Genomic DNA, 20,837 nt, shown 5'->3' with positions numbered 1-20,837 from the left:
CCGGACTCCGCCCCCAGGGCAGCGCGCCGCGCCCCCGTGACGTATTTCCGCGTCATCTGCCGCCGAGGCGTGCTTCCATTGGCTGTCGGCGCGGCAATAGGGGCGGAGCCGAGTGGGTGTGTGGGAAACGCAGCAGTCCGGGTGGAGGGGCGAGGCTTCCCCCTTCCCCGCCCCTCCTCCGCCCTCCATTCCCTCCCTGGGACGGCTGCGCGGAGCGGCGGGGAGGGCGCCGGTGGCGGCTGTACTTTCCAGGCTGAAGCTGGAGCAGGGCTGTGGCGGTGTCTATCGAACCCTAGGGACCGGTTGACTGAGGAAAAGAGGGAGGGAATCCCGCGCTGCCGAGCTGCGCCGCCTGGGAAGCCCTTCGATTCCTTGAGCGCCAAGCCGAGCCCCGGGCGAGTGGGGCGGGGGTCCCTCGAGACCGCCTGCGGCCCCTCGGCGCTGAAGGGACCACGCGGGGCGCGCCCCCCGAAGGCTGCCCCCGGGCCCGTGGCCCCGACTTGGCCCTGCGCGGCGGGCGTGGGGCAGCTCAGAGGGAGGAAGCAAGAGAGGGGCCGCCCTCCCCTCGGAGTTAGAAGCGCCTTCCCGGGTCCAGAATGCCCAAGAAGAAGCCGACGCCCATCCAGCTGAACCCGGCCCCCGACGGCTCCGCGGTTAACGGGACCAGCTCGGCGGAGTAAGTCTGGGGTGGGCGGCGAGCGCCGGGCCTGGCTGCGGAGGCCCCTGCTGGGGTATAGGAGCCGAGTCGGGTGTGCGCGGCGCGCGGGGCTCAGCTCGGGTTCGTCACGTACGTCTCGGGCTGGCAGGGGCGCGGAACTCCTGGCTGCCGAGGTATCGGTGACTAAGCAGAGATTGTGCTCCTGACTCAGACCAGTCGGTGGACCCAAGGTGTCCCGATTTTCCTCCTCTGTCGACCCTTGCAGTCATCCTTGGTCCCTGGCCATTCACTTTCTCTCCTCCACCCCCCCCCCCCCAAGATGAAAACTGCCTGCCCTCCCACCCCTCCCCGGCTGTTTTCCCCAGATCCTAGTCTGTACAGGGGAGAAGGGAGCAGATGTCCTGGAAAGAATTAAGATCGCTTCTGTGTCTTTGAGGCCGGCTTAGGGTATGAAGTGTGGAGTTGGGACTGGTGAGCAGTGTCCTCACCTTTGTACGTGACACCTGTGGGCCTGGAGTGCCTCGTTGCGGCTGCTCGCTGGCTAGCAGGGGCGTGGGTACACCAATATCCCCGTGGCTTTCCCCTGGCCGACTGCAGGGGCTGCGGGTCCTTGGCCTTCTTCCTGGAAACTATTTTGTCTCCAAGGGTGCTGCTTTCTTCTTCTTCAACTGCTTCATTCATTCATTCATTCACTCATTCATTCATTCAGAAATGCTCCGCACTAGTGTCTCTTCTAGCTTTCCGTACTTTACCATGAGCCCTAAACTCCTGACCTGAGACAGGAACACTCAAAGCCAGGAAAACCATACACAAGGTGCTCCATCCTGCGGCTTCCAGTATGCTCGCAAGCCAGCGCTTTATCTCATTTAACAATGATGAGGTTGTGCCATTGGGTGTTTCTGAATTGCCACAACTCGTGTTGCGTCCTGAGTGAGGGACAAGACTGAGGGAGAGAGATCGGACTAGCTGGAGAATTAACCAGAAAATATTTGGTTCTTAATCTTTTATTTGCACACTGGAGATGCATGGAAGCTAGCTGATGAAATGGCGGAGTAGGCCTGAACCTTCTGCCCTTTGGTGATTTCTATAACCTTCCTTTCTCTCTTTAGATTTTAATAGCCTGGGGACCTTCTGGGTTCGTGGCTCTGTCCATCTCTTTCATGATCACAAGGCCAGTGGTGGACCTGTCATGTGAACTGAGCCAGGTTCCTCAGACCTGCTCCCAGCAGACCCCCTTCAGTACAGTACTGTAATGTTGGGGCGCCTGGGTGGCTTAGTCGGTTAAGCATCCTACTCTTGATTTTAGCTTAGGTCATGATCCCAGGGTCATGGGATGGAGCCCCGCCCTGGGCTCCCCACTGAGCATGGAGCCTGCTTAAGATATTCTGTCTCCCTCTCTCTCTCCCTGCCCCCGCCCCTCCCGCCTCCACGTATGCCCCTCCCCCGCTGTGCTTTCTCAAAAACAAAAAAAAAAACAAAAAAACCTGAAGTGTCTATTTTGCATAATATTGACTTGTAGAGGTCAGATTCTTTGTAGGCATTTATTCAGACTTACTGCACAGGATTTTATCCCCTTAAAACAAACTGAAAGTGCCCCAGCACAGGGCAGGGCAAGTTTTGACCACAGTGGCTGGTTGAATGTTGTGGCCTGACCATCCTGCTCCCATTTGATTTGGAGGTGGGTACTGAGTGGAAGTACCTGTTGTCATTCTGTTGTTAATTGTGACACCACAACTGTATTTTTGCCAAGCAGAGGAATCTCATTAAAAGAAAATACAAGGAGGAAAAGAATAAACTACCCTGGAGTTGGTGGCAGAAAAATTTGGTGGGACTGGGAGATTCTCAGCAGCGGTTAAGAGGTTGGACTCTGGAGTCAGGCTAAGGTTGAAGCCTCGGCCCTGTTATTCTGCGGTTTTGTGACCTGGGGCTGGTCTCTCGGTCTCCCGAAGGCTTAGTTTTAGTTTTCTCACTTGCAGAAAATGGAGCTAATTGATAGAACCCACCTATGGTCTTTGTGAAGATCCAGGGAGCTAATAATACATAGTAAACCTTCCATAAATGTTAGCTGCTGCTGGTGTCTTCCTTACTGGGTAATGTTGAGAAAGCTGAAGGAAACTAGAAGGTAATTTCCGTTTGTGGTGGTGGGTATGTATGTTAAGGTGCCTTTGCTTCTGGATAAAGGACTCTCCCAGCGATCGCTTAGGTTTTTGTACCATCTGCATGTACCTCCATGACTCATTGCTGTGTTACAATAGGAGGCATCTCTGTGTAGGCTGCCTGAGACAAACAGGGACTGTTGCCCTACACTTCCTGGCACGAATGGGAGGAAAGCTGTACGCACCTTCAGCTTTCACCTTTAAGAGTATTTCTCAAGCAAGGCTGCTGTTCTCGTGATTTCTGTGATTAGACTGGGGCACAGTTTGGAACGTGGTCCTGTCCAGTGACATTAAGGATCTCTTGGTAACTAGCAAGGTTGCTTCTCCTCTGTGGTTGCTTGGCACTTTGGGCTTTACCTCTAACTTAGCACTTAAAGCATTCAGACAGAGCTGGGTTACATGGGACTTGAAGTTTATGCAAGTTGTGGGGGTCCTTGAAGAAAAAGAGGGCACAAATACCTCTTTTGCGAGTTTTGCAGAAATGTCTGAGCATATTGCAAGGGAGCTAAGTGTTAGCATGAAATAAATTGGAAATAAGATCATATTATTCCCGTTCAAAATGGTTTCCTGGTTCCATTGCAGTTAGAATGAAATCCAGACTCCTATCGGGCTGTGAGACCAAGTGATTTGCCCACTGGGGCCCCCCACCCCCATCTCTTCGACCACATTTCCTGCCGCTCCTTTCTTCCATTCTGCTAGTCTTCTTTCACTTCCTCCTTGGGATGGTCTGTGTTCCCTCCAGGCCCTTGCACATGCTGCTCCCTTTGCCTAGAATGAATCATCTCTTCCTCTGCCCATGCTAGGAAGGAAGCAATCATCATCTCTGCCTCAGTGTCATTTCCTCAGAGGTGTTCACAGACCACCTAATCTCTAAAGGAGGTCACTTTCCCATATTTTGCCAGATTTTTTTTTTTTAAGACAGGGCACTTAAAAGAGTGCCTGTCTTTTTTTTCTTTTCTTTCTCCTTCTCCTTTATTTTTTTATTTTTTTCAACGTTTATTTTTGGGACAGAGAGAGACAGAGCATGAACGGGGGAGGGGCAGAGAGAGAGGGAGACACAGAATCGGAAACAGGCTCCAGGCTCTGAGCCATCAGCCCAGAGCCCGACGTGGGGCTCGAACTCACAGACCGCGAGATCGTGACCTGGCTGAAGTCGGACGCTTAACCAACTGCGCCACCCAGGCGCCCCTCTCCTTTTTTTTTTTTTTAAGTAGCCTCCATGCCCAGTGTGGGCCTCGAACTCACGCCGGACCTCGAGAATAAGAGTTGCATACTCCACTGACTGAGCCCGCTAGTGCCCATCACCTGATTTTTTTTTTTTCTTTAAATGACATTTGTTCACTGTCTCTAACTTTTTTTTACTAGGATGTTTGAAAGATCTCTCTCTTCTGTACACCGTAAACTATAAGGTTAGGGCAGCCTTTTTCTGATTCATTGCTCTGTAAGTAGCACATGGAATACGGTAGCTGGCACATATGAAGTGCCAAAATGTTTGAGTAAATCAGTGGGTGACTTAAATTTCTAATATTTGTACAATGTATTTAGCAAACCTTTTTATATTTTTCCGTTTTTTCTTTTGTCTTCCCCTTTGCGGTCATTTCCCCCTCTCCATTTCCTTTTCTTTCACAGGCACCCACTCACCCACTCTCCGGTATTGAATGCATGGTCTTATAGTTCCATGTTTTGTTGGGTATGTGTACCTTTGGGAGGTAGATGGCGTTGTTTTGTGTGTTTCTGTGCGTAGAGTGCTGAATGTGACTGTATTGTTATTCAGCCTTAAAAAAAGGAGATCCTACAATTTGTGACAACGTGGATGTACCTGGAAGATGTTATATTAAATGAAGTAAGCCGGGGCACCTGGGTGGCTCAGTCGGCTGGGCATCCGACTTCGGCTCAGGTCATGATCTCACGGTTTGTGAGTTCGAGCCCCGTGTCTGGCTCTGTACTGACAGCTCGGAGCCTGGAGCCTGCTTCGGATTCTGTGTCTCCCTCTCTCTCTGCCCCTCCCCAACTTGTGCTCTGTCTTTCTGTGTCTCTCAAAAAATAAATAAATGTAAAAAAAAAAAATTTAAATAAGCCAGACACAGAAAAAAAAATTACTGCATGATCTCACTTACGTGTGGGATCTAAAAAAAAAATAGAAGCAGAGCAGAGAGATCAGGGATGGGGAGGTGGGGGTGTTGGTCAGAGGGTACAACATTGCAGTTAAGGGCGCCTGGGTGGCTGTCAGTTGAGCATCCGACTTGACTCTTGATTTGGGCTGGGGTCATGAGCCCAGGGTCTTGGGATGGAGCCTCACGTTAGAGATTGTCTCTGTCTTTCCTTGGCTCGTGTACTCACACTCTTTCTCTCTCTCTCTCAAAAAAAAAAAGGGGGGGGGAAGAAAAGTTGCAGTTAACGTAGTATGAATAAGTCTAAAGATCTAGTGTACAACATGGTGACTACAGTTAATAATACTGTATTGAATACCGGAAATTTGCTAGGATAGTAGATTTCAAGTGCTGTCCTGCACACAAAAAATGGTAACTGTATAAGGAATATATTTGTTAATTAGCTTCACTGTAATCATCGTTTGTCTATGTGTATCAAATCATCATGTTGTATACTCTAAGTATATTCAGATTTTATAAAAATTACTATTGTGCTGTAAATGTGCCTCAGTTGGGATAGATTAGGTTATGCTGAGCTAACATACAACCAAAAAATCTTACAGTTTAACACACTTGCAGGTCAGTGGGAGTCTCTGTTCACTGGCTTCCATTAGGGATCCAGGCTTATGGAGGCACCATCTCTGAAATATGCTCACATGAGTAGGGCATTTTGTAAACCACGTTGTCTCCTAAAGTTTTTGTCCAGAAGTGACACATGTCACTTCTTCCATTTCCTTGGCCAAAGCAAGTCACATGGCCACACTGGCCTCCTCTGTTGATTCCTCTAGATTTAGACAACTTTGTTTCCAACCTCCGGCTGCATCAAATAGCGCGGTCACGACCATCCTTGTGCATGTCTCCTTTTGGACTCTCGTGAGAGTTTCCCTGTGGAATGTACTCAGAAATGGCATTGCTCGGGGTACGTTGGGTCTCCTTCCATGATGAGGCACATCCTTAATCTCTTTCTTTGTTTCTTAAAGAACACTTTTCATTCATGACGAGAACACTGAGCCCCGAGAAGAAATCGCGGCACAGGGCATTTCCCCCAAACCTCACATTTTCACGCAAACCTTGATTTCACACTAGTCCTTTGTACTTCCCGACTTTTTTTTATTTTTTATTTTTTAATTTTTTTAAACTTACATCCAAATTAGTTAGAATATAGTACAACAGTGATTTCAGGAGTAGATTCCTTAGTGCCCCTCATTTATCCCATCCCCCCTCCCACAACCCTTCCCGTAATGTTCGGTTTGTTCTCCATATTTACGAGTCTCTTCTGTTTTGTCCCCCTCCCTGTTTTTATATTATTGTTTCCCTTCCCTTATGTTCATCTGTTTTGTCTCTCAAAGCCCTCATATGAGTGAAGTCATATGATTTTTGTCCCTCTCTGACTAACTTCATTTAGCATAATACCCTCCAATTCCATCCACGTAGTTGCAAATGGCAAGATTTCATTCTTTTTGATTGCCGAGTAATACTCCATTGTGTATATATACCACATCTTCTTTATGCATTCATCCATCGATGGACATTTGGGCTCTTTCCATACTTTGGCTATTGTAGATAGTACTTCTATAAACATGGGGGTGCATATGTCCCTTTGAAACAGCACACCTGTATTCCTTGGATAAATAACTAATAGTGCAATTCTTGGGTTATAGGGTAGTTCTATTTTAATTTTTTGAGGAACCTCCATAGTGTTTTCCAGAGTGGCTGCACCAGCTTGCATTCCCAGTGACTTTTTTTTTTTAAGTCTATTTATTTATTTTGAGAGAGAGAGAGTGTGCGAGCACGTGTAGGGGAGGGGCAGAGAGAGGAGAGAATCCCAAGCAGGCTTAGCACAGAGCCAGATGAGGGACTCAAACTCACGAACCGAACTGTGGGATCATGACCTGAGCCGAAATCAAGAGATGGACTCTTAACTAACCAAGTCACCCCGGTGCTCCTGTACTCCCTGACTTTTAGTTTCCTTACCTGTCCAGTGGAGATGATAATGGCTTACAGAATCTTTACCTTAATGGCCTACAAAGGCCCCACCCAGTCAGGTCCTTGGTTTTCTTCCACTGCCCCCTCAGCTCCAGCCCACTGTTCTCTGTACTGTCCCACAGCGGGTTGGGCATAGTCTCAGGTCAGAGCTTTTGCATTTGCCATTCCATCTAACCTGGAATGCTCTTCTCCCCAAAATGTGCACTGGACGCTTCTTCTCATTTCCTTCAGATCTCTGTACAAATGTCTCTTCACAGAGGTCATCCGTGATCGCTCTGTCTATAATACAGCACTCCCTGTCCTTCTCTACCCCTTTATGTTGCCCGGTTTTTCTTCAGAGCACTTACGACTAACATCACACTGTGTGTCAAGTGTTTTTGCGCTCCCCTGCCTCGCTAATACGTAAGCTTCACGAAGGTGGGGGCTTGGCTGTGTTCCTTGCTCAGTGAGGAGAACGTCGTCCGATGTTCAGTAGCGACCTGGTGATGACACAGAGCATGCCTACCTCCCTTGAGGGAGTGTCGTGAAGATTACACAAGGTCGCACGTGTAATAGTGCTTTGAAGGCCATGAGGTGCTGAGCAAACAGGAGGCTGCATTGCTTGGCCTTGGTGGCATCCACAGATTTTGGCCTTTGAACTGTTTCACCGTAACTCTAAAACACTCAGACGTACTTAATTATTACTTATTGTTGCATTCAGGGCATAACTCATGGCATCAGCACTTCTGCCAGGTTTGGAAGGGACACACGTCCGTTAGAATGTGAAGGCCCTTCAGGGTGGGGCGAAGACAGGCTGATGTGCTTTTCGGGGGTCTCTTAGGGCCTTTTCTGGGACTCATTTTGTAGTTGTGAACTTGGATGTGTCTACCGCTCTTAGGCCGCAGTAACTGATAACTGGTGCTGTCGTTTGAGAACTTCAGGTGAAGAGTAAGGCCAGCCAAAGCCTGTGTTCTTGGGAAGAACGCCCTCTGCTGTCGTTGCAGCAGATACAGAAAGGGCAAAAAGATTCATAAAGATGACTTCACCCATGGCCAGGAGATATGTGGGGCCCTTGTTTGGTCATGAACATTTAGAATATTCTACTTTCGGGGCACCTGGGTGCCTCAGTCAGTTAGATGTCTGACTTCGGCTCAGGTCGTGATCTCATGGTCTGTGGGTTCGAGCTCCGCGTCGGTTTCTGTGCCGACAGCTCGGAGCTTGGAGCCTGCTGCTTCAGATTCATGTCTCCCTCTCTCTCTATCCCTCCCCTGCTTGTACTCTGTCTCTCTCTCAAAAATAAGTAAAATTAAAAAAATCTATTAAAAAAAGAATATTCTACTTTCACGTCTGCATCTTTGCAAGAAAGGCAGAGGATACTTTAGTAGAGTAGCTGTTGGCCTTGCCTTACCCATCTGGTTTGATTTTTCTCTTTCCCAGTTTCACCTGTTGTGATCCACACTGACCCCTTTACTGGCCTCCCTTTGCTCCAGCATACTGCTTCCTACCTCTGTCTGTTCTTCCTCGCATGGTTTCCTTTGTCTGGAATGCCTTCCTCCGCTTTCCTACATGATTTTATTTTATTTTATTTTTTTCTATGTGTCACCACGCTTTAGCTTCTGTGAGGGCAGGGACCGTGACTTTCTTGTGTACTGCTATTTCCCTGGCATATAGCAGACTGTCTGGAATGAATGAATCCTGCCCATCTTTCAAGACCTGGCATAAATCTCATCTCCCATGTAGTGTTTTCTGAGTAACTCCATGCTACTTTAGGACTTGGCTTCGAGACTTAGTTATATCACTTCTTAATTGTTGATCTCGGCCATGTCATTTAACTTCTGTGAGCTTCCATTTTCCTTATTAGTAAAGCGAGGATGATAATATAACAAACCTGTGAGGGAAGGAGAGCAGGTGAGCATCATTTGAAATAACGTATGTGAAAGCACTTCGCATGCTGTTCAAAGGGGAAGTGTTGTTAATGATGCCACTTTGATTTCTTCCTCCTCAAAAAGCTGTTCTCTTTTGCTCTTAATACCAGATTACAAATGTTGATAAATCATGTTGATTTGGACATTTTATATGCTGCCTGTCTTAAAATCTAAGCCAAACCACAGGGCGCCTGGGTGGCCCAGTCGGTTGAACATCCAACTTTGGCTCAGGTCATGATCTCGCAGTTTGTGGGTTCAAGTCCTGCATCGGGCCCTGTGCTGATGGCTGAGAGCCTAGAGCCTGCTCCGGATTCTGTGTCTCCCTTTCTCGCTGCCCCTCCCCCATTTGTGCTCTGTCTCTGTCTCTCAAAAATAAACATTAAAAAAATTTTTTTTAAATCTGAGCCAAACCTGTATCTAATCAAGCCTGAGACCCAACTTCCTGTTTACAGTAAATGCAGGGACAGAGGAACAAGTTAAATGACACCAGGAGGAAACAATCAGACAAATCCAGGATGTGGAACATTCTCTGTGACAACTGACCCAGTTTCTTTAGAAAGTCAGCGTCACAGGTAAAAGTCAGGGAGGAGGGGAGTGGTGTGGTTTTAGAATAACAGACTTAAGGGGACATGCTAACCAAATGTAATGCATGAACCTTGGGTGGATACTGATTCAAAAGTGAAATAGCTATAACATGTATTCTTGGGACAATCTGGGAAATTTGAATAGAGAATTATTAATTTTTTAGGTATATTATGATTATGTAGGAGAAAGTTGTTATTCATAGGTGATGCATGAAACTTACTTGAAATGATTCAGGAAAGGGGTGCCTGAGTGGATCAGTCAGTTAAGCGTCTGATGTCAGCTCAGGTCATGATCTCACGATTCATGGGTTTGAGCCTTGCGTAGGGCTCTGGGTTGACAGCTCAGAGCCTGGAGCCTGCTTTGGATTCTGTATCTCTTTCTCTCTCTCTCTTTTTCTGCCCCTCCCTCACTTGTGCTCTCTGTCTCTCTCAAAAATAAATAAATAAACATTAAAAAAAAAAGGGTTCAGGAAAAAAAATACACATGCACACATAGTAGAGGAGGCAAATGAGGCAAAATGTTCTCAGTTGGTTAGTTGGTTAGTTTATGAGTTTCCCTTTATTCTTTCCATCTTTCTGTATGTTTGGAAAAATTCCTAATAAATAAAAGTACCCAAAGAACAAAATTCATCCTGAGTCTTAATGCCCTTTTTAATGTTAATTCACATTTTCTCTTTCCTCTTTTGTACTTCTGGTCTATATTGTGTAATAAACATTGCGTTAAATGCAATATCATTTTAAAACATAATGTTTTCTTATTCACTAATTGTTTTTTCTATGTCTCTTTTCCCTCAACTTGATTAGGGACCATACCTTTTTAGACCCCTGGGTCTGTAACACTGGTGATACAGCAAATCATTGGTAGATTGGACAAAACCAAAATAATGTTTAAACAAAGAAATCAACAACAACAAAAAACCTTCTTGCTAGCTTTCCTTTGTATGTATGAGTTGGTAGTATTTCCGCAGCCTCCCCAGGAAGCACAGGTTAAGCCGTGGTGAATGTTTCTGACATGTTGAGAAAACAAACCCAGGGAACCCACAGGCTGGGCAGAAAGTAAGGTTGAGCCTGAAAAGAAAGCTTAAGGTCCCAATTTTGTCTATGCTGTTTCCTTCCAGAAGCTGCTAGTTTTGGAACATCATGTTATTGTCTTACCGCCTCTTGTGTCTTCACTTCATGTCCTGTGTCCTGGTTCTGTTACCTGAAATCCCAGGAGAGCCATTCGTTTGGAGGCTCTTGTACCTGTTTGCTAAGTTAACTCCTCCGAGGATGAATGGTGTTTTGTTTTGAAATAGCAGGTGTTCATTCTCTGGATCCTGGTGCAGGGCAGACTGTGGAAAATGTTGATCCTGCCTCGAATTTCTCATTGTAGCTCCCAGGGGCATCCTGCTTTGATGTCAGCAGGGGAGTCAGGTTAAGAAGAGGTTACACAGGGGTTAAGAAAAAGTGGACAAGGGTAGTGTGGCCTCTTCCCCCCCCAACCCTCCTTTTTTTTTGAATATTTGCCTGTTTTAGCAGAACTTTAAAAAAATTTTTGAATGTAAAAACACCTTTTGAAGAAGGGAACTACAGACATTAAGTTGTCTAGTGTAACTTTTTGGTTATTCGATTATTTACATGGTTGTGATCAGTGGATGTGTCCTCTCCACCCCCCTCGGTTTTACACATAGACATAATTCTCCTGCTTGTCATTTTTTGGCCGAAGGGTAGAATTTGATTGGGTCTGGCTTTATAAATGATACTTTTATTGATTACTTAGGTGGCTTCCAGATTTTTATTAGGTACTGATGGTCTTGTGTTTTGAACCAATTTATTCTGCTTTTAGATTAATTTACACACCAAATCAGAGGTGACGAACCATGTTACCGCTGTTACGTGTTTAGAGAATATGTTCCAAAAAAAGATGCAACCAATTATATTTCAACTGTTTTCTTAAACCTCAAGAAGGTTTTTTTGTTGCTGTTGTTTTGTTAAATTTAGTGATTTTTTGATAGTTTAATAGGCACTAAAGGGCTCCTTTGAAGGTCAGTCTGCTTTATTTTAGATGCTAGTGGGGCCGTATTTTTGAAATGGGATTATTTTCTGTATTTCATCAATTCTATTTAAGCTATATTTATTGAATGCTTAATGTAACTCACTGTCCTAGAAGCTGTAGGTAGTTGAGTAAGATTGCCTTTGCCTCCAGGGATTCGAAAATCTCCTAGGAGGAGAGGGAGAGGTAGCAGGGGCCCAAGAGGAAGGATACAAATGGCTGCAGAGTAAGAAAAGTGCCCTGATGTACAAAGAAAGTACTGTCAGAGCTCACTGAGAAGAGGAAGATGGCACATCCAGTGGGGGAGATTAGGAGAGCCTTCACGGAAGAGATGACATTTGAGCTGGGTCTTGAAGGATGGCTAGGATTTCCATGGGAATGGGGGGGGGGGCAGGGCATGGCAGGAAGAGCCGCTCCACATAAATGGGAAAGCCTGGGATGCCTGGAGGAGCCGGCAAGGAGTTGAGCGTGCTGGGTGCATAGGCGCGGGTCGTGGGAGATGAAGCTGGAGAGGTAGGGGGGCCGCTTTGGTGGCACCAGCTAGACATTTTGAAAGGCTACATGCAAACTTTTCTTCTCTGGTGATTTCTTGATAGATTCATCTAAATAGTTATTATGTTGCTTTGTATTTTATTTGTTCATTCATGTCTTCCATTAACCTCTGCACAGTTACTTGTCTTGTGGTTTGTTGGGGTCAGTGTGCTTTTTATATTTTAAAGTTTTATCAGTTATGTGGCTACTACATTGTCCCACTGCGATGTTTTCCTTTTATGTTGCATTAAGAAAACATTTTTGTTTTTTTTTTTGTCTTTGGAAACATGTCTTTTGTATGGGATAGCCTACTTTCTTTTAGTATTTGGACATATCTCGTCACAACTTCGCAGGAACATGTGGCTTCTTTTTCTTACAGCCTTTTTTCTCTTTTACATGGCTAATTCCGTCCCATCTGGGATTTATTAATGTGTTTGATGGGAGGAATGGGCCTAATTGTTGAGTTCCAGTATCTTACTAGAGTTTGTTAAATTTATCTACCTATCTCTCGTATTTTCCGGTTTACTTTTATTTGGTCTTTATGGTATTTCGGTGTATTTCTAAAATTTCCTTGTAACTCTTAACGTAGTTTTGATAGTCTTTTTTTTTTTTTTTATTTGGTAGGGTTAATGGAAACTTAAGATTTTTTTTAAAGATTTTTAAGTAATCTCTATGCCCAGTGTGTGGCTTGAACTCACAACCTTGAGATCAAGAGGCACATGCTCTACTGACTGAGCTAGCCAGGCATCCTTAATGAAAACTTGAGAAACTTTCATGGTGTACCTCTCCATTTATTAATGTCTCCTCTTTCTTCTATTGTGGTGTTAGTTCCTTCTGAATAATTCTGTTGTGTCCTGAGTTAATATTTCAAAGAGTTAACATTTTGTTGCCATTATGGTTGAACATTTTTAAATTTGTATTTGCCATCTTGACCATGGTTTGAGTTGTATGAATTGTTTATATCCTGCGGCTTTGTTAAATTCAATTATATCTAGTAACTTAAAAAATTTTTTTTTACTGTTCATTCATTTTTTGAGAGAGTGTGCGCAAGCAAGCAGAGGAGGGGCAGAGAGAGAGGGAGACACAGAATCTGAGACAGGCTCCAGGCTCTGAGCTGTCAGCACAGAGCCCAACACGGGACTTGAACTCACAGACTGTGAAATCATGACCTGAGCTGAAGTCGGCTGCTTAAGTGACTGAGCCACCTAGGTGCCCCCTATATCTAGTAACTTTTGGATTGAATACAAATGCATTTCTGGATTTACTAGTGTCATCTTCAAAACATAACTTATTTTTTCCTCCGAACACCTCTGTATTTTATATCCATCTTTCATCGCTCTCAAAAGCAGTTCTTATGTCCCAGGGGAATACCATTAACTATAATGACGCTTTCCAAGGACCTTCTGGGCAAGGAACATTTCTGCTCTTTCCAAGGAGCCATGAAAATAGGAAGCAGCTGCCTAGCTTTATAGAAGCAGAGCCTGTTCGGGGTGGATGGGACCTTGCATATCCTCTAGCCTCCTCCCTGCATTTGGGAGATGAAACCAGACCCAGAGAGGAGAAGGAACTTGCTGGGAGTTCACACAGCTGGAGTGGAGGAGGTGGTTTTCAGACTTAGATTTTCTTATGGTGTATATATTACATGTTTTCATTTGGGATAGTTGGTTGGAAAATTTTCTAGGTTTATCCAACACCAAATTTTGGTAACTCTATCCAGTATCCTAAATAAATTTTTTTAAACTAATAATCTGCATTTTTTTTTCAAGTAATCTGAAGTTCTTGAACAGGCAACCCTCTATATCACCACTCTCTTAGGTGTTTGAGTGAAAAGGGAATAAGGAAATGAGGAGAGGAAAGGGTATTTTAGTCCAGGATCCTTAGTAGGAGGGCCTATTTTTAAGCTTCATAATGTCAGTTTTAAAAGCAGTGGTTTTCAAAATAACCACAGACAAAAGTCCCCTTGAAATGAATGCCTTTCTGGAATTGACCTATTTTGAGTTTAACTGTTACCACGAAAGGTTCAGTGTCTTGAATGCTCTTAAATGCATTTACTTTTCAGACAAAGTTGAACAGTGAGTTGAGTGAACGATCTACATGGGTTCCAGATTCAGGTTAAGTATAGACGTATGGGAAGTTGGAAGAAGACTGGACTAGCTGGTTATATTGTACTTATAGGTTTGTCTGGATCCAGGTTAATTGTATTCCTTCATTGAGTTTTAACTTACATTTCCAGGTTAGTTTTAAAAAACTAGATCTTCACCACATTTGAGAGTCCAAAGTTATTTGCCCCATTTGATTTCAGACTGTCCTTGAGTAAACAGTCCTTCAAGACTGTTGGGCCTGTCGGGGCAGGGGTGGGGTTGGGGGGAGGCGCTCAGAAGTTAGCAGGAATTCCAAGCTAACTGTAAACCTTTTGTCTAATGGCTTACTCAAATCCACAGTGAAATCCTACTGGAATGTCAGCCTGTATTTCAGCTTCTTCCCCCCCCCCACCAGCCCCCAACAGGAAGAAGACAGCAGCTTAACATTCCAGTAATTATTATTAATAGAAAATTTAGGGCCACCTGGGTGGCTCAGTTGATTAAGCACCTGATTCTCGATTTTGGCTCAGGTCATGATCTCGTGATTTAAGAGTTCGAACCCTGTGTTGGGCTCTGTGCTGAGTGCGGAGCCTGCTTGGGATTCTCTCTCGCCATCTCCCTCTGTGCATCTTCCGCTTGGGCTCACTCTCTCTCAAAATAAATAAAGTTAAAAGAAGAGAAGTTATCCTACTTCTCTTAGCCATTCATTTATGTCCACTGTAAGGCTTGGTCACTGGAGCTGTGGAAAGGTTCCATTTACCAGGGGATGGACCAGTGGAACACTTGGAACAGGCTTTTAACGCATTGTATTAATTTTTAGAGACTGGGTGCCTGGCTGGCTCAGTCGGTAGAGCATGTGACTCTTGATCTCGAGGTTGTAGGCTCGAGTCCCACTTTGGGTGTAGAAATTACTTAAAATCTTAAATCTAGATAGGGACTGCAACAGTTTTTATTGTTTTATTGGAACATTGCTTCTAAAACATAGTCTCTTTTGCCTTGTTTTATTTTGGTAACTAAACTAATGCTGGGTTAGCCGTAAGTGTAGCTTGTTGCATTTCTATTTCTGCATATTCTGAATCACTGAGCAATTACAAAATGAAAGGTTATCTGCAAGCATTTCCAAATAAAGAAGCCATAAAATATTAGGGGAAGTCAAGGGGAGAGTTCGGGAGGGAAGTACCAGAAACGACCAACAGGTGTTCGGGTGGCACTGGACAGAGTGTCAGCTTGGTATGCGATCATGGGGACGAGTTTTGTGAATTCCTGAATGCTCGTGTGAGGTGGAGGGGACACAGGGTAAGAGGAAGTCAGCAGTTCCGGAGGCACAGAGGACTTGGCTTCCTGGCTCGCCCACAGCTGAGGACCCGAATCAATTCCGGAGCAGGTTGCATTCTCGACAGACAGGGGCTGCATCTGTAGGAGCACGGCTGTTGATGCGTGGGGTAATAATTAAGTCCCGGCCCTTGATCAGGACGGGACAGATGAAGTCAGAAGACCTGTGAAATTGTATCCCTGAAGGACATGATAACTGGAAAAATAACTACAATTTATTGAGAGCCTCTCTGTTCTATTTACGTGCATTATCTTGAATTTGCACTAAAATTCTGCAAGAAAGGTCCTGATATTCTGTTGTCCAAATAAGGAGAATGAAGCTCAGGGAAATGAAGTAATTTGCAGAAGGTTGCACAGCTAGAAAGTGGTGGGATTAAGTTTAGAACCCAGGTCTGGCCTCCTCTGACATCCATGTTTTTCCCACACAGCTGTTCAAAGGTTATGTAAAATGCTAGAGGTCTATGAAAAAAATTTTTCTAAAGTAAGTTCTCTGCCCAACGTGGGGCTTGAACTCAAAACTCTGAGATCGAGTTGCATGCTCTACTGACTGAGGCAGCCAGGCGCCCATCTAGGGGCCTTTTTAGAGTTTCACTCTGCAGAACTGTAGCCACTAGCCACATATAACTATTTAAATTTCAATTTACCAAAATTCAATAAAGTTTAAAAATAAAAATTAGCTCCTAAGCTGCACAAGCCACACTTCAAGGGCCTGAGGCTGCATGTGACTAATGGCTGCTGTATCGGAGAGCACAGATGAAAACATTTCCATCATTGCAGAAAATTCTCTTAGTGCCTAGAGGTCATCCAATTTTACCCTTTTATTAATTTATTTTTGCCCCTTACTGTTTTAATTTATTTTTTTAAATTTTTTTTAAAATTAAAAAAAAAACTATATATACATATTTTTAAATTTATTTTTGCCCCTTATTTTTCCCCTGTGAAGGAGAAAATGAGGGACAAAGGAAGGAAGTAACCTGTTCAGTGTCCTAGGTCTGGTTAATCCAGTCCTCTGGACTGGTTGCCTGGTGGCTTTCCCCTGGTCCACACTCTTCTTTGAAAACAATTAATGGGGTGCCTGGCTGGCTCAGTGGGTTGAGCATCAGACTTTGGCTCAGGTCGTAGTCTCAGGGTTCATGAGTTCGAGCCCTGCCTCTGGCCCGCTGTTGTCAGCGTGGAGCTGCTTCAGATCCTCTGTCCCCCTCCCTCTCTCCTGCTCATGTTCTCTTTCTCAAAAATAAACGAACATGAAAAAAAACCGAACAATTAACAGACTGGACATGGGTGCCTGTTCTACCCTCCTAGCCTTGCCTGGCCTTGTAAACTAGATTCTTTTCCCAGAGTGCAGCCCTGTGTTGTCCCAAGTTCAAAGGGCATGTTCGGATTGGTTGCCCCTAGGAAAACGAGAGACCTTTGTTGGAAAGGAATTCCATGCTTGATGTATGAAACAGCACTTTGATTCCCCCTGGTTGGTTGTCTGCCTTCCTACCACTTTGTAATTGAACTTGCAGCTGCTAGCCATTTGTCTTCCAATCAAGGCCAACTTCAAAACAGTTCAAATGACAGAGGTATGTATACTTTGAATAGAAGCAGCTGTTTGTTATTTGCTGTTGATTCGAATGGCTTTTGTGTTAGGGTCAGATAGTTTAGATTATGACTCAAATTACAATAGGTTTCAAACTTCGGTGTTAAGATTCAAATGTATTAACGTTCATTTAACTGATATATATCATATACCCAATATATAGCAGCACTGAGCTGAGGGATGGATAAAATGGACTTGTGCTAAAAATTGACAAAGATGCCAACGTTATGGGCGAATCTAATACATTTTAAATTCTTGTCTGAATTTTATTATTGGCACTTGCCGCCCATGCATTAACCTATTTGGTCCTGCAATTCACTAAAAGCTCCAGTTTGGATCATTGCTTTGAAGTAAAGTGAAGAATCATGTGCAAATGTCCTTTTAGTGGATGTTATTAAAGACATTTAAATTATACACTCCAGTGTCTAAATGACAGTCTAAAGTGCATGTGTGTGTGTTTGGAGGGTGGGCACGTGGGAGCAAAAAGGAGGCATTGTACTGGGGTAATATTTTTAGGAAGCCTAAATGTGATATTTGATTTCAGTATGACATAGTCATTGGTTTAGAAAGTTATCTTTTGGAAACAAATCAAAATTTGGTTTTTTTCCCCTAAAGAAATGGAAAAGTCACATGCATGAGTATGGTCAGAGATTAAAAACAGAAGTTGAAATGATGGCAGCGTACCCGGAAAAGTGCCTGTCTTTTCTGAGAGTGCAAAGGCAAAGGTAGAGAGGACGTTAAAGATGGTGGAGACAGCTGGAAGGGGTCCCCGGGAGCCCTGATCTTTGGTCTTTCTTTGCCTGAGGTGGGGTGGTGGTGGTGGTGTTGGGGGAGGGTGTGGGCAGAGCACCCAGTCAACTCCTTGTATTGTTTTATTGAGTCGGGTCTAATTTCCAAAAGGTTGGGAATGGGATTATATGAGGGTTTTGGAGTCAACAGGCCCAGAGGCAGGGTGGTCTGAGGAGGACATACTGTTTCACTCTGGGAGTTTTGGATTCTAACAGTACAGCGAAGAGCCTAGCTTCCCAATCAGGTTTTAAGTAATTGTTTCTGCCTCTACAAGTGTTTCATTTGAATCCAGAAATTAACCCTTCTTCCAGAGGGGTCTGAAAGTCTGCAGGCTTCAGAATCCTCAGGCTGCAGTGCTTTTGAATAACTGCCTTGTGTAGAGGGAAAGTGTGAGATCTCAGCTCCTTCCCTGGTACAGCTGTTAACTCACCATGTGACCACCCTGTGCCTGCTTCTCTGCAAAGCGGGGTGATGGTATTGCCTTCCTACCTTTCAGGGTTTATATAATGAGCTCCGTATAATCGTATAGGTTACCACTTGGGCACACTTGCAAACTCACGGTAGGTATTAAGTAGATGACATTGTATTATTGAAAGGAATCTGTTCCAATCTCCCTTTTGGCAGATAAAGAATCCAGGACTGCAAAGAAGGGTTAAAAGGTTGTCACACAGTAGGTTCTGCTGTGAATGTGACTTAAAAAAAATTTTTTTTAATGTTTATTTTAGAGAGAAAGAGAGAGACAGAGACAGTGTGTGAGTGGGGGAGGGGCAGAGACAGAGGGAGACACAGAATCCCTAATAGGCTCCAGGCTCTGAGCTATCAGCACAGAGCCCGACACAGGGCTCGAACTCACGAACTGCGAGTTCATGACCTGGGCCGAAGTTGGACACTTAATTGACTGAGTCACCCATGAGCCCCAAATGTGACTTTTGAGTAAGCATGGCCTGAAGAACATGTGATACGGGGGAAAGGTTTTGTTGGAGCCGACATATGTGGATTTGAATCCTGACCCTGCCTGTTACTCCTTTGAATGATCTTGTGCAACTTCTTTCACATTCTTGAGTCTGTTTGCACATCTGTAAAATGGGTATAGTAACACCTACCCAGCAGAAAGGATTCATAGACACTCTGTGTGTAAACTGCTTCTTATGATTAACAAGACTCCTGATAAGGGCTAGGGCTAGATTCCCTGCCAGTGTGCCTTATTCTGTATCAGGTGAGGAGAGAAAGTTCTCACCTCCCGAAACACTTCCCATAATGGGACTCTTCAGCTATTCTTTATCTAGGCAGATAGAATAGAGACAATGCTGGCATATTTGCAATTTGGGGGATGTGCAGGAAGTATTTTCAGTGAAACAGGAAGCTGCAGAAGGTGCGTAGGAAGCAACTGCCACTCAGTACATCCCAGTACAGACTCCTCCCAGCTTCTCCAAGGACCACCATCTATATGACAGGTACCACCCTGGAAGTTGGCTTTCTTCTCCTAAGAGTTTAAATTTTTTTTTTCAACGTTTTTTAATTTATTTTTGGGACAGAGAGAGACAGAGCATGAACGGGGGAGGGGCAGAGAGAGAGGGAGACACAGAATTGGAAACAGGCTCCAGGCTCTGAGCCATCAGCCCAGAGCCTGACGCGGGGCTCAAACTCACGGACCACGAGATCGTGACCTGGCTGAAGTTGGACGCTTAACCGACTGTGCCACCCAGGCGCCCCTCTTCTCCTAAGAGTTTAAAGAGGATTTCCTGGGCCGAATGTGCTCGTGTGTGTGTGTGTGTGTGTGTGTGTGTGTGTAGTAATAGGGAGGGGTAGGCCCTGACATAAAGGGAAGGTAACAGTTTGTTCTTCAAGCCAGATGTCTGCAGTGGGTGGGGGAGGGGTTCTGCTCTAGGTGACGTTTGGGTTTCACTTTTTCATGGTTCATCCAGATGTCTTCCCCAATGGGTCCTGGCCTTTGCTCAGACTGTCTTCTGGGGATTCCCTTCTCTACCTTTCAGTCCATGTTGGAATCCTAATCTTGTGTTAAAGCTCAATTTGCAGGTTGCCTTTTGTGTAAATCTATCACAGACCTGGCCTCCACCCCACTCTAGGCACTGGTCGTCTTTCCACCTTCCAGGGCACTCTGCCTGGCCCATCATGCTTTGGTTGTTTGTGTAACTCCTGTCCAGTTGGACTGAAATTGGGGAAACCTGGGACTGGGTCTTTTCATCTTTATCTCCAGCGCATAGCATATTCCTTAGCATCTGGTTTGGTGAAATTTTGCTGAATGACTAAGCCCTGACATGGCAGTAAAGGAAGAGGGCAGGAGATACACCTCTCCAAAGGTCAAGGCTCTGCTAATCCCTGCAGAGTCCGACTTTGACTTATTTTGATTACTTTCCGTTTAATATTTTGACACAAGAGGGTCACAGTGTTGGTGGTAATCATAGCATTTGTTCTGTGAGGCTTTGTATACTCTTCATTGGTTGTTTTTTTTTGTTTGTTTGTTTTGTTTTCTTTAAAGTAATCTCTGTGTCCAGTGTGGGGCTTAATTCACGACCCCAGGATCAAGAGTCGTATGCTCTACTGAGCCAGCCAGGTGCCCCTACTCCTCATTGTTTTTAAATCTGTTTGTTTCCTTATTCAACCACATGAGGCATGTGGGTTGTGTGTTATCTTTACTCAACAGATAGGAAACTGATCTTGGTTAAGGGTCTTGTCTATGTCACACCAGCACCTAAGAGTGCTTATAGTCCTCTGTACTGCCTTTTTAGCCAAAATCCGCTTCCTTGCTCAGAGGAGAAACATTTGGGAAGCATATGCTGTTGGTGACATCTTTCCTAATGCTTTATTATTTTTTTTTTTTTCTTTTTTTTTTTTTTTTTTTTTTTATTTTTTTAAAAATTTTTTTTTTTCAACGTTTATCTATTTTTGGGACAGAGAGAGACAGAGCATGAACGGGGGAGGGGCAGAGAGAGAGGGAGACACAGAATCGGAAACAGGCTCCAGGCTCCGAGCCATCAGCCCAGAGCCTGACGCGGGGCTCGAACTCACGGACCGCGAGATCGTGACCTGG

General features: G+C 44.8%; 1 protein-coding gene across 1 annotated transcript in view; it reads left to right on the top strand.

The window, feature by feature from the left end:
* The first annotated feature begins 175 nt into the window (after positions 1-175).
* MAP2K1 (mitogen-activated protein kinase kinase 1) overlaps positions 176-20,837 on the top strand; it is a 79,405-nt gene continuing 58,743 nt past the window's right edge. Inside the window, exon 1 of the mRNA XM_047074911.1 lies at positions 176-676. Coding sequence (XP_046930867.1) covers positions 597-676 — 80 coding nt within the window. The 5' untranslated portion in view covers positions 176-596. The remainder of the gene's footprint in view (positions 677-20,837) is intronic.

Source organism: Lynx rufus, unplaced genomic scaffold, assembly GCF_022079265.1.
Source record: "Lynx rufus isolate CCGP_SWC_20201006 ecotype Redwood Valley unplaced genomic scaffold, mLynRuf1.p SCAF_13, whole genome shotgun sequence".
NCBI lineage: Eukaryota > Metazoa > Chordata > Mammalia > Carnivora > Felidae > Lynx > Lynx rufus.
This window is presented reverse-complemented; position numbering and strand designations above follow the sequence as displayed.